Source organism: Protomyctophum parallelum, assembly GCF_964188405.1.
Source record: "Protomyctophum parallelum genome assembly, chromosome: 15".
Classification (NCBI taxonomy): Eukaryota; Metazoa; Chordata; class Actinopteri; order Myctophiformes; family Myctophidae; genus Protomyctophum; species Protomyctophum parallelum.
In genome coordinates, this window is record NC_139710.1 from 35,287,257 (window position 1) to 35,301,593 (window position 14,337).

A 14,337-nucleotide genomic window follows, 5' to 3' on the forward strand; every position below is an offset into this window, starting at 1 on the left:
TAGCAGATCTACAAGCTCATAGCGCGGCACTCGAGTTTGTAAGGTCTGCTATTTTTTTTAAATCGTGAAAACGCATGGCGCAACTTTGAATAATGTATTCTTTCAGAGGGGACGTTTTTTTTTAACTCAAATCTTTGCTTCTGTGGGGGGGTCCCTGGAACAACATATTTTCAGATGGTGGTCGGTGGCCAAAAAACGTTTCTGGGGGTCCTTGACATGAAATATTGAGCACCACTGATACAGAAACATAAGGTATTTCAGAAAACTGTAGTGTCAGGATTTAAAAGACATTTTCTAAATTTCGAAGTCAAGTCTAAATGGGTTAAAAAATATGATAATAATGAAAATTGACAAATATTCATTATTGTTTTGATTGATTGATTGATTGATTGATTGTTTGAAATATTTATTAACAGTTTGCAGAATTACAGTAGCCTACAATTCAAGCACAACTCAATACAACAGACTGTTAACTGTGAGTGGACGACCCAATAAAGCATTACACTTGTTAGAGGGTCTACTCTACCTTGTTCAATTCATAAAAAAATTGAAACACGGTCATTTATCGTTATCGTTTATCATGACGTTATCATGATTATTGTTTAATTTAAAAAAAAACTGCCAATGTATAGCGATATATATAGGCTGTATGACGTAATGTTAAACTCACATGGACAATTATGGTTCATATCTGGCAATTAAGGCAAAATAATAATAATAATAATAATAATAGCAGAAGCGGTATGTGTGTGTTCCTGTCTATAAATACATTATTGATACTGTTGGTGTGTAAGGCCTATATATAATATATACTTTAATAATTCGACTACGAGTGCACCCTATGACCCATGATGATGTAGAATGTAGATGACGCAGCGGAAGGTTGAAGCCTGCATGATATTATATGAACTTGTGATTACGAGGAGAATTTGAATTAATTAATTAGACATCCTGGCCAGACCCCGCCCCCTGACAGCTGTTTGGCCCAATCTGTCCTGTGATGATCACGGGACACATTTTATATGACATTTAATAGACTGACTGACTCCCCGGAATATATATTATATATAGGCCTATATAGCAGATATACAAGCTCTCATCACGGTGCATCATGCCCTGCAAAGCTTTACACATCATGCACTAAATCCAAGCGTTTAGATAGATTCTTACACTTATTTAACCGTTTTAGTTTTTATTTATAATATAAACAGAAGAACATGTTTAAACGCCGGTATAAACCTTTTAAACACACGTATGTACGTGTTTAGGCTGCCTATACAATCAAAAGTCAGTCATATATGTGCGTGTTTAGAAGAGGTGTGTTCTCGTGAGGTGTTTGAGGACTTGTGTTCTAAAATAAACATTTAGCATTTAATTATTAGGCCTATTATACACACTGGTGCAGGTTTTAAACGCGTCGCATCATATGTTCCAGGCATTGATTTAGGCATACAGACTTGTAGATTCGGCAATTTTCGGCGTGACATTGACACCTTTGTACATGCTCTCTCTCTCTCTCTCTCTCTCTCTCTCTCTCTCTCTCTCTCTCTCTCTCTCAATTCAATTTCAATTCAAATGGGTTTAATTGGCGTGAGAAACGTTTACGTTTGACATAGCCCACATACAAGCAAACAAAAGTGGAACAAAACAGTCTCTATCTGACTCTCTCTCTCTCTCTCTCTGACTCTCTCTCTCTCTCTCTCTCTCTCTCTCTCTCTCTCTCTCTCTCTCCGTATCCTCCTATAATCCTCTGTGTCTCTCTCTCTCGTCTCTCCTGTCCACACACACAGCGTTTCTCGCGGTGAGTCAGACATGGAGGAGTCCAGTTCGCAGCAGAACAAGCTGGTGTGGGACGGCGACGCCAAGGCGGTGCAGCAGTGTCTCACGGACATCTTCACCAGCGTCTACACGACGTGCGACATCCCGGAGAGCGCGATCTTCGGCCCGTGCGTGCTCAGCCACACGTCGCTGTACGACAGCATCGCATTCATCGCCCTGAAAGCCACCGACAAGCGGACGGCGCCGTACATATTCAGGGTAAGAGACCCCCGGCATCCATTTCTCCATTTCTTTCTTTCTTTCTTTCTCCATTTCTTTCTTTCTTTCTCCCTTTCTTTCTTTCTTTCTTTCTTTCTTTCTTTCTTTCTTTCTTTCTTTCTTTCTTTCTTTCTTTCTTTCTTTCTTTCTTTCTTTCTTTCTTTCTTTCTTTTCCTTCCTTCCTTCCTTCCTTCCTTCCTTCCTTCCTTCCTTCCTTCCTTCCTTCCTTCCTTCCTTCCTTCCTTCCTTCCTTCCTTCCTTCCTTCCTTCCTTCCTTTCTTTCTTTCTTTCTTTCTTTCTGCATCTAAACATGTAGGCCTATCTAGGCATATCAAAAGCGAATTAATACCATTAATTTCAAACGGGTGTGATTTTTGGTAAACGATTTAAAGATTGAGGATGGGGTCAAGAGGTCAGGACGTGCAGAGAGTGTTAGAGAGGGCAGTGGCTGAAATCCGTAAGAGGGCACTTTTGGACAAAAATAGCATGATCTACAAGCTCTCAGCGCGTCGCGCTGCGACATGTTGAGAGCTTGTAGATCAGCTATTTTCGGGGCACAAGCCAGCAATCTTTAGCTATAGGAGATGCAGTGTAGGCTATATGACATGGATTTCTAAACAAATTTGTTCAACGCAAAATGCTGTGTTCAAGTTCAGGAGACTTTGGAAAAAAGCAATTATCCTGAATGCAGACTTTGGGTATGGCATGGAAAGGAAAGTTGGGGCATTTGCATTTATTTCACCATGTAGTAAAATGCTGCATTAATTCATGGTCTGCTTAAAGGGGGGATGTCACGGCCCGAGATTAACGTTGCTGATAAGGAACATCACGTGGTCTGAATGAAAACGATTTTAAACGACACGTGACTATATCTCAGGCTCTGACGTGACCTAGCATATAGTCAAGCTGAGTGGCTAGCGCACTAAAGGCTACCTGTTTTGAGGTAACTTTCTGCGTCATACTAGGTGAAATTATCATAAAAAAAAAAAAAAATCGGTCGGAAATCTTCGTTACAATGACATTGAGTTGACGTGTAAGTTTTACGGTAAACTGTTGCGTTTTCTTTTTTTCGCGTGACGAGTTCCATGCTCTCCCCGTCTCCCCCCGTCTCCCCCCGCTGACATGGCCTCAAACACGGCTAAGTGCTGAACAGGGCTCCGTGCTGGAGCCCTGGAGCTTCACATGAGGTTACCACTACCAGTACCACTGCCTGTCTAGCGCTACAGCGCCGGGCTAACCTGAGCTCTCTCTCCCTCTCTCGACTCTCTCTCTCTCTCTCTCTCTCTCTCACTCACACACACACACACTGACACACACACTCTGTCTCTCTAATGATTAGGCCAGTTGCTGTATAGTGTTGTATAGCCTATCTGATCAGCGATCACCAGGGAGCAGCGACAACACACACACACACACACACACACACACACTCACGTCTCACACACTGCGTCTTGCATCAGCCTTCAGCGCGCATATGGACTGCCTTACGCACCGCCAGTCTCTCCCTCCGTATCTCTCTCTCTCTCTCTCTCTCTCTCTCTCTCTCTCTAATACTAATAATAAAACGCATCACAGCGCGACAACATATATCGGTATATCACAGTATCAGTATATATCACTGTTAACAACTTATCATAAATTATGTTGCATCAACTGCAGCGAGCAAAGGCTCTGCTCTGCTGCATCCAATAATAAATATATCAACTAGTCCAGTGCGGACTGGTCATTTCATTTGTATTGGTGCCGAGTGCAAAGCACAAGTTGCACAACCGATTGTTTTAATTCAAAGTGGTATATATTCTGTGAAATGTGTATCGTCATTCCGTGTATACAAGCTCCAAGTGTTGTGTCCACAACTCACATGCAGCGCGTTGAGCTTGCAGATCGTCGGTGCCCCACTCGCCATGAATCCAAGCAGAGGTCTTCACAAGTATAGGTAAAACACTGCCAGTCTGCAGCACAATGGCCCGTTGTGCAAAGTGTTGAGATTTTACTTGTGCGATATTCAGATAGTCTACAACCGATTGTTATAATTCAAAGTGTTATATATTCCGTGAAGTTTATATTTTCATTTGGTGTACAAGTCATGTTTTTAATATGCCTTTATCAAATGATAGAGAGATAAGCCATGCAGCCCATTGACTGCATGTCACTCTGCCTACATGCTGACAATGTGCGCACGTTGTATTAGCCTACATTATAACGTGACATTTATTATACAGCTCGAAAATATAGCCTCTCTGCAAGCTCACAACTGGTTGTGGACACTTCTATAGGTCTGACTCTGCTATTAATTTCTGTACCAAGTCGCCAGAGCAATGGTAAAGTGTCTATCATTTTTTAATTATATGGAGAGAAAAGTCGAGAGTCGGGATCTGGAGATTGCTGACAGACAATGAAAGAAACATATACTTCCACTCACAATTTAGGTGGCTTTAGGTGGTACTTATTCCTTCATTAAAAAATATGATTGGCACCTCATAAGTGTAAATATAAAATCCAATATAATATAGCCTACAATTGAAACCTGCTACTGCAGTGATTTTATCCTGTGTTCAATGCGTTGCTGCGTTTGTGTGTGGACATATATCGAGATATCTCTGTCGTATGGCCAGGGATTTTTTCTAAAACGGAGGACGAAAATATCCGTTTTGCAAAAGATCCATGCACGTATAGCCTGGGCCTCAGAAGGCATGTGATGTCTTGTCTAATGAAACGATCATCTCATTAATCATTGACATAGCGTTGTTTAGGCTATACTGATCAACTTGTATGGGTGATCATTTTATGTATATCAAATATTATATTAACTCAAGGTAATTAATGCTACAGCTCTGAATATAAATGTCGGAACTGGTGTAAAATGGAGAATACGTCTGTTGCAGTGTTGCGCACTGAAAACCAGAACAGGTACGCTCGCCCCTTTTCCAACTCACCCCCACGAAAAGTGAAGAGCGGTCGCCCTGGGATTTCGAAAAGTGAAGGCTTGCCCCAAAGCCATGAATAGCTCGCTCCCAAAGTGTGGTTATCTCGCCCCACAGCGTGGATATCTCGCCCCAAAGCACGAATATCTCGCCCCATGTTTATTTCATGTTTATTTTACCTTATTTCTCATATTAGAACCTTTAGAATCAATGTTGTTTGTCAAAGGAGAACATTTAGAACCAGTTTGTTGTTGGTGGTCAAATGAAAATGATGCATGGTACCCAGGGGGCAAACCACCCTTTTTTTAGGAAACCTGCATTTGCCATGACCTCAAAGGTTGTCCACCAGAAATAATATCTAAATTGTCAAAATTAATAATATCGAAATTGTGCTTTACCATGATTTCTACCATGAGTGTTGACTGTTTTGGCAAACACAAGCAATATTAATCCATTGGCTAATGTATGGCCCAGAAGGGACATATATCCTTGAGCTTGCATATTGTCAATATGGCTGCAAAAGAAAAGAGACAATGTCTCTTTTCTTTTTCACGTTTCACGTTTCGGGTAGGCACCATCTTGTAAATATGCACAATAAGGGTCCAGACACACCCAATAATAAAAAATAGGTATTCCATTGAGTCTCTCATGGTCAGAAACCATGAAATAGACACCAAGTTTGCATTTCTAGCTCATCTGGTTCAGAAGTTACTGCCAAACCTATATTTTCTGATTTCCAGCAAAAGAAATTGACCGGGTTGTCCATATAGGTTGTGATCCTATGAGATATTATTTCTGGTGGACAACCTTTGAGGTCATGGCAAATGCAGGTTTCCTAAAAAAAGGGTGGTTTGCCCCCTGGGTACCATGCATCATTTTCATTTGACCAACAACAACAAACTGGTTCTAAATGTTCTCCTTTGACAAACAACATTGATTCTAAAGGTTCTAATATGAGAAATAAGGTGAAATAAACATGAAATAAACATGGGGCGAGATATTCGTGCTTTGGGGCGAGATATCCACGCTGTGGGGCGAGATAACCACACTTTGGGAGCGAGCTATTCATGGCTTTGGGGCAAGCAGCCTTCACTTTTCGAAATCCCGGGGCGACCGCTCTTCACTTTTCGTGGGGGTGAGTTGGAAAAGGGGCGAGCGTACCTGTTCTGGTTTTCAGCGCGCAACACTGCAACAGACTTATTCTCCATTTTATACCAGTTCCGACATTTATATTCAGAGCTGTAGCATTAATTACCTTGAGTTAATATAATATTTGATATACATAAAATGATCACCCATACAAGTTGATCATTATAGCCTAAATAACGCTATGTCAATGATTAATGAGATGATCGTTTCATTAGACGAAGACATCACATGCCTTCTGAGGCCCAGGCTATACGTGCATGGATCTTTTGCAAAACGGATATTTTCGTCCTCCGTTTTGGAAAAAATCCCTGGCCATACGACAGAGATATATGTCCACACACAAACGCAGCAACGCATTGAACACAGGATAAAATCACTGCAGTAGCAGGTTTCAATTGTAGGCTATATTATATTGGATTTTATATTTACACTTATGAGGTGCCAATCATATTTTTTAATGAAGGAATAAGTACCACCTAAAGCCACCTAAATTGTGAGTGGAAGTATATGTTTCTTTCATTGTCTGTCAGCAATCTCCAGATCCCGACTCTCGACTTTTCTCTCCATATAATTAAAAAATGATAGACACTTTACCATTGCTCTGGCGACTTGGTACAGAAATTAATAGCAGAGTCAGACCTATAGAAGTGTCCACAACCAGTTGTGAGCTTGTAGAGAGGCTATATTTTCGAGCTGTATAATAAATGTCACGTTATAATGTAGGCTAATACAACGTGCGCACATTGTCAGCATGTAGGCTATATAGGCAGAGTGACATGCAGTCAATGGGCTGCATGGCTTATCTCTCTATCATTTGATAAAGGCATATTAAAAACATGACTTGTACACCAAATGAAAATATAAACTTCACGGAATATATAACACTTTGAATTATAACAATCGGTTGTAGACTATCTGAATATCGCACAAGTAAAATCTCAACATCTTTGCACAACGGGCCATTGTGCTGCAGACTGGCAGTGTTTTACCTATAGGCCTACTTGTGAGGACCTCTGCTTGGATTCATGGCGAGTGGGGCACCGACGATCTGCAAGCTCACAACGCGCTGCATGTGAGTTGTGGACACAACACTTGGAGCTTGTATACACGGAATGACGATACACATTTCACAGAATATATATACCACTTTGAATTAAAACAATCGGTTGTGCAACTTGTGCTTTGCACTCGGCACCAATACAAATGAAATGACCAGTCCGCACTGGACTAGTTGATATATTTATTATTGGATGCAGCAGAGCAGAGCCAATTTGCTCGCTGCAGTTGATGCAATATATGATAAGTTTTAAAGTTGTTAACAGTGATATATAAACATGAACAATCGGATAGATATCTGTGTAGTTTCCATGCAGGCACAAACTGCATTTCTCACCTAATTATAGTAAAAATGATATGCGCTAATAAGCGGTGACATCATCGTTTCTCAAAAGCTCCGTTTCGCATGACTACACAGCTCCACTGAAACAAATATTTTCGAAAATCTCCACTTATTTATCCGTTTCCAAAACCTCCGTTTGAGTGGCCAAAAACGCCGTTTGCGTGTGGCTGAAAGGCCCAAACGCACAAAGAAATGTGCGTTTTGTAAAAGATCCATAAGATCCATGCACGTATAGCCGCGAAGAGTGTGTGTGTGAGTGTGTGTGTGTGTGTGTGTGTGTGTGTGTGTGTGTGAGAGAGAGAGAGAGAGAGAGAGAGAGAGGTCCCGCCCCCCCATATCGGTGTGTGTGTGTGTGTGTGTGTGTGTGTGTGTGTGTGTGTGTGTGTGTGTGTGTGTGTGTGTGTGTGCGTGTGACTGTGTGTGTGTGTGTGTGTGTGTGTGTGTGTGTGTGTGTGTGTGTGTGTGTGTGTGTGTGTCAGTGTGTGTGTGAGAGAGAGAGAGAGAGAGAGAGCGGTCAGGTAACAGGTTACTTGAGCCGGCTAGGCTGCATGCAGTGCCCCGGGTAGAAGCACCATGACGTCGGGTACAGAGGACTGGATGGCCCGCTGAATCTGGCCGTGGTTGACGGTATGTTAGCGGCGTTACAGAGCGGATGGGCCCGGGGGCATGGAACGCGTCACGCGGAATTGCGACTATGTAATAGTATACCCTGAAACTTACACGTCAACTCAATGTCATTGTAACGAATATTTTCGACTTTTTTTTTTTTTTTTTTTCAACCATTATGAACCATTATGAAGCTAAGTCTGACACCAAAACCACTAGCATGAGTTGATAGCCACCAGGACTGCTAACTCGCAGAGCCCAGAGGCGCTCTGCCCTTAGCCCAGATACAAGATCAATTTCATTGGTCAAATTGTGCGATCCCGACCTGATGTCATAATCCAAGACGCTAATTTTAATAGCATTATTAGCTCCCGAGGGCCGTGACATCCCCCCTTTAAGGGCAGTTGTTTTACAGACCGGTAAAAGGGCAGGGGCTGTAGAGTAGCACCCTTTTGATGTCTATGTGTGCATCAGTGTTGTTTTTGGTTAGATTTTAGATTTAGTCATAGTCTTTTCAATAGTTTTCATTTAGTTTTAGTCACATTTTAGTCACCTGGAATGTTTTAGTGTTAGTCTAGTTTTAGTCGACTTAATATCATATAATTTAGTCGACTAAATCTACAGTTGATTCAGTTGACTAAAATGTATTTTGTTGGGCCTTGATGCCGTCGTAATGATTGTTTTTACACTTGCTGAAAATAGCCGATCTACAAGCTCAATTAGACACTATTTGCTCAGTATGACGTAAAATTGTTCATTCATTGTCAATGGGAATTTAATGTTTGTGCGGTTTGTGAACAGGCAAAAGCTGGATATAGGAAAAACAAAAAATAAAATATGGAGATTTCTGCCCGACAGCAATGATAATGTTGATGTCCTCACAAGTTTCATGACACTACAAACGTAGTGTACGTCATGTGTGTGTGTGTGTGTGTGTGTGTGTGTGTGTGTTTATGTATTTTTGTCTATTTTCCTATATACAGCTTTTGTCCCCACATGACTCAATATTTGCCATTGACAATGAAAGGAGAAATTAGGTCAATGTGATTTAATATGATGTAAATTTGTACGATGTGCACGGGTGTGATTTCTTTATGTATTTGTGACTATTTTTTATGAATGTTTGACAATATTGTTTAATGTATTTTATATGTATTTGATGTAATACTGCATGTGTAAGTCTGTATACTGTAAGTCGCTGGGGCAGCCGCAGCGGTGGCTGAATGGTTTGCGGAGCGGTCTTGATATCGGAAGGTCGCTAGTTCGTATCCCCGGACCGGCACGTTAAAATTACCACCGCTGAAGTGCCCTTGGACAAGGCATTGAACCCCTACCATGAAATGTTCTATGAGCAGGGCCTGGCTGTAAACAAGGTCTTGAGCTTAGTCCAGTTACCCTGGGTATAAACATAGTACCTTTCCTTTCCTTAGTCCAGTTACCCTGGGTAAACATGGTAACTTTGCTTTGCTTTGCTTTCGCTCTGGATAAAAGAGCGTTTGCTAAATGCCTAAATTGTGTGTGCAGGTGGACACCTCTGTAACTATATTCTCTATGTATGTGTGCGTGCAGGTGGACACCTCTGTAACTATTCTCTATGTGTGTGTATGTGTGTGTGCAGGTGGACACCTCGGCCACCAACAGCACGTCGGAGGGCCTGATGTGGCTGCGGCTGGTCCAGTCGTCGCGGGACCGCCAGGAGCAGAACCTGGAGGCCTACGTGAAGAGTGGCCAGCTGTTCTACCGCTCGCTGCGCCGGATCCAGAAGGACGAGGAGCTGCTGGTGTGGTACGGCAAGGAGCTGGTGGAGCTGCTGCTGCTCACCTCCGGGGCCCGGCCGGCCGTCACGGCCGCGGCTGCAGCGGCGGCGGGCAAGACCAAGGGTGAGTAGAGTATAGCAGACTTATGACTCCTTTAACACCGTCCTCAGTTCTGGGACTTTCCCCAGTATATGGAATCAAGGACTGTTAAACGCCGCTCCACAAAAGTGGAGATAAATTCGACCCCTAATAAATAGTATTTGCGCCTTTCATCCATGAAAATCCCCCTGAAAATAGTTCCATGGCTTGTTGTCGAACGGAAAAATATTCCACAGTCGCGATGTGGAAAAACAACAAGCAGTGAGGGCTGCTATAGAGACCAGTTGATACTACCTTTCACTTGCATTGAACTCATTTTCCCAGAAGCCCTTGCAGCCCAGGGCACGGGTCAATTTCCGGTTTCGTCATCATAACACCACGTCCGCGACAAATCCGCTATTTATTTTTAATTATAAAAAAACTGTGAATTAAACACATAAAACAAATAGCGGGCTTAGCGTATTACACAGGGGAGAAACATGGATTAAATAGCGTGGAACTCGGTTATGCAGCTAAACTGTATTAACAGCAACGTGGGGAACACTCCTCAATTATCAACCAGAGAATCTTACATTTCCTCACAGAAAAGAACGTCCTGAGCAAATCACAGATTGGCTTCCTACCAAACTATCGTATACAACAGACCACATTTTCAATCTCGATACTAATTGACAACAAAATAAACAGAAACGAGACGGAATGCAGTGCAGTGCGTCTGTATAGTGGGCATCGGAATGGCGCTGTGTAACCACATATACAGAAGACAAATTCTTTCACCGTAAAATGCTGCGTTCAAGTTCAGGAGAGTTGGGGGAAAAAAGGCAATGGATGCTGCTTTCGGTGTATGGCATGGAAAGGGGGGATAATCTCCATTTCTTAAACGCTGCATTCATGGTCTGGAGAATGGTTACACAGCATTCATTGCCTTCTTTACAAACTCTCTTGAAAATGAAGGAAACAATTTGTCCTCTGTACAGAAATCCATGTCGTATACGCCGTGTCTCCAGTAGCTAAAGAGGGCGGGGTTGCACCCTGATAATAGCTGATCTACAAGCTCTCAACGTGTCGCAGTGCTATTTTCGCAATGTTTTGTCAAAAGTTCCCTTTTTTTAGGACATTTCGGCCCCTGCCTCGCTAACATTCTTGCATGGATCCCTGGTTTCATAGCCTAGTCTCAAGCTTTTTCGTGCCAAGGGTCAAAATCAATGGTATCCGGAGAACTCGCCAGCTTACCAACTCGCCGCGATTTAGTGCATGTTAGTTTTATTTCACCTTAATTTAAATTGCATTGAATGGATAGGATAGTTGTTTAGAGTTAACACTAGAGAAAGTAGGAATGCTAAAAGTGTAAACACCAAAGTACCGAAACAATGTAATTCATTAATAAACAATATCCTGAAATGGTAGACCTACTTATCATTGGTATTCACATACTCACCTTTTTATCATCATCTAGCTGACCATTTAATTGCACAAGATAATTTGATCACTTTGGAAATGAACTATAACATCTGTGGCTTTGACACACTACACTGATGAAGACAGCATGTTAGCATAACGATGAAGACATTGGTGAAATAATTTTCGCCGTGGCGAATTGGTAAACCGGCGATTTCTCCGGTATCCAAATCAATATGTATCTGGACACTTTTAGATCCAAATGGCATATACACTCAAAGACAAAGAGCAAAGAACATCCTCTGTCTTCGGTGCTGACTACAGCACTACAGAGCAGAAGATTCATGAAGCAAAACAAGAGGGCTTACAACCCACTGCTGTGAATAAGCTCCTTCATTTGATGTGATTTATTTTTTAGTTTATTTATTAATTCATTATCTCTGGGACATGTATTTAAAACTGCCTTATGAAACTTTCCTCTTCTACTCCAGATTTGGGGTGCTGGAAAAAATGTTTTACCATTGAGCTAATATAGAGGAATACCGGTAGACTCGACCCGGTGCTTGCCCGTTTTTCCTCCCGGAATTGTCACCAGTGAGGGGGATAACTTTGTAATATGCTATTGGCTGTTTGTATTCTTTTTGGAAAAATATAAAAAGATACTCCTGTAGAAAGGCTATATTATTTTACTTATATTGACCCTATAAACAATTTAGTATTATTTAGTATATGTAAGGTTTTGCACACTCAAATGGTACCTCGTCAGATAATCCCCACATATCCTACAACAACTTCTGTGAACAGACTTCAATGTAGTAGATTTTCATAAATTATATTTGTACTTAAACTGTCTGCTGTCATGAAAGTTTATAGTTAGAGAAATTCAAAGTCCAGCCGTCTGCTGTCCAGCCTCTCCCACCCCTCACATTGGGGAAATGTCTGGGAGGAAAACAGAACGGCGAGTCTTCTTGTTACCATATAGAGCCTGCCTGCTTGCTCAGCTCAGGGGATGAATGGATTGAACTCAGATTCAACCTTCTTCATGACTATAGGCTCATACATATATATATATATGCCTCCATCTCCAGGTTCGTCCCCTCACTCATGCCCCGACTGCAGCCAGCGCTTCCAGTTCGAGTTCCCCTTCCTGGCCCACCTGAGGTTCCGCTGCACCAAGAGGCTCCAGCAGAGCCTGGCGGGGGCCGAGGAGGAACCCGCCGGCAAGGAGGAGCGCTCCGGCGGCACCCCGACCAGAAGCAGCCCTAAGCTGGGCCGCTCCGAGGGCTTCCCGCCGGGCGGCCAGGACACCAACAAGCCTTCCATGGACTTCCACAACCTGGCCCGCGACCTGGAGAACAACAGCAGCAGCTCGCCGAGCGACAAGGAGGCCGAGATCCGGAGCGAGAGCCTGGGGAAGAGGAAGTTCTCCGAGGCGGAGGAGCCCCGGGAGCCCCGGGTCCCTGGCCTCCCCGCCGCCACCAAGTCCAAGGACGAGCTGGCCAGCTCGGCGCAGAACTACCGGGGAGCGTACGGCCTGGAGGAGAAGCGGCGAGCCTTCTCCCCGCCGCGGCCCCCCAGCGAGCCGGGCGAGGCCAAGCGCAGCGCCTTCACGGAGGTCAAGAAGTCCGGCCAGAGCGGCAGCAACAAGCAGCACGGCGCCGGCAAAACCCTCCAGAGCGCCAACTCGGAGAACAAGGAGGCCGGCCGGCCCGGCGGCGGCGGCCCCTCCTCGGAGAAGCACCTCAACATCCGCCAGGTGCTGTCGGAGACGCAGCCGCTGGGCAGCGCCTTCACCTCGGTGGGCCAGGGGAAGAGCGCCTTCAGCCAGCCGTCGCGCCTCTCCTTCTCGCAGATGGCGGGTCCCCTGGTGATGCCCGCCAAGCTGCTGGACTGCCACCCGTCCGTGGGCGACGCCCTGTCCTCCAGCCGCCTCTACCAGGCCGACCACCTGGCGGCCAAGCTGCACGCGGCCGAGCTGGGCGCCGTGCCGGGCGTGGGCATGGCCAAGCAGAGCCCGTTCGTCTACGCGGCCGCCACGGGCTTCTGGCCCAACAAGAGCGGCGTGCAGGCCAGCGTTCCCGCCATCCAGCTGCAGGTGCCGTCGGCGCTCACGCTGCTGCCGCCCTCCTTCACGTCGCTCTGCCTGCCGGCGCAGAACTGGTGCGCCAAGTGCAACGCGTCCTTCCGCATGACCTCGGACCTGGTCTACCACATGCGCTCACACCACAAGAAGGAGTTCAACGCCATGGAGCCCCTGGTGAAGCGGCGGCGCGAGGAGAAGCTCAAGTGTCCCATCTGCAACGAGTCCTTCCGCGAGCGCCACCACCTCTCCCGTCACATGACCTCCCATAACTGACTCTGGTAGAGACGGGCGGACAGGGTGGAGAGGGGTGGGGAAAGGGGGGGTTTTAGGGGGGGGGGGAGGGGGGGACATTGATGCTGCCTATATAGCTCATGCCAGACGTGGATTTAAGCCCCGATTTAAGATTTCGTCCTGTATATCGGACGTGGCGACGTGTGCCGAAAATAGCCCCGATCTACAAGATCGCAATGTGCCCGCTGTGACATTGTGAGCTTTGTATAGATGGGCTATTTCTGGACAGCCCCAACTACACTGGAGAGACAACAACAATGGATAAAATAACAAAAGCCTGTGCACTTTGTTGTCACTTTGTTGTCACTTTCACTTTCACGGACAATGCTCTCGTATATCCTTTATTTTCCTTCTTCTTCTTCTTCTTCTTCTTCTTCTTCTTCATTTCTTTTCAGTCTGTCGATTTATTTCCCTATTTCGACGTGTCACGTTTTTTTGTTTTAGGGGGAGGGGCGTGGGGGGGTGTATGCAAATTACGTTTTGACTTTTGGAAAAAGGATCTATTTATGAAGCACTTATTAACATTTGAAAATGAGGGACGGTTATAAATATGTGTAAAATGTACAGGAAGTTGTATTTTATATCACAGAAATG

At 44.3% G+C, this 14,337-nt stretch overlaps 1 protein-coding gene across 1 annotated transcript; it reads left to right on the plus strand.

Moving 5' to 3' along the window:
* Positions 1–1,812: 1,812 nt before the first annotated feature.
* On the plus strand, positions 1,813–13,725 carry prdm8b (PR domain containing 8b; the record flags this gene model as incomplete). Its single annotated transcript, XM_083784083.1, has 3 exons — positions 1,813–2,037; positions 9,734–9,995; positions 12,458–13,725. The coding sequence occupies 3 exons, from the start codon at positions 1,813–1,815 to the stop codon at positions 13,723–13,725; spliced, it is 1,755 nt and encodes a 584-aa protein (XP_083640209.1).
* Positions 13,726–14,337: the final 612 nt, after the last annotated feature.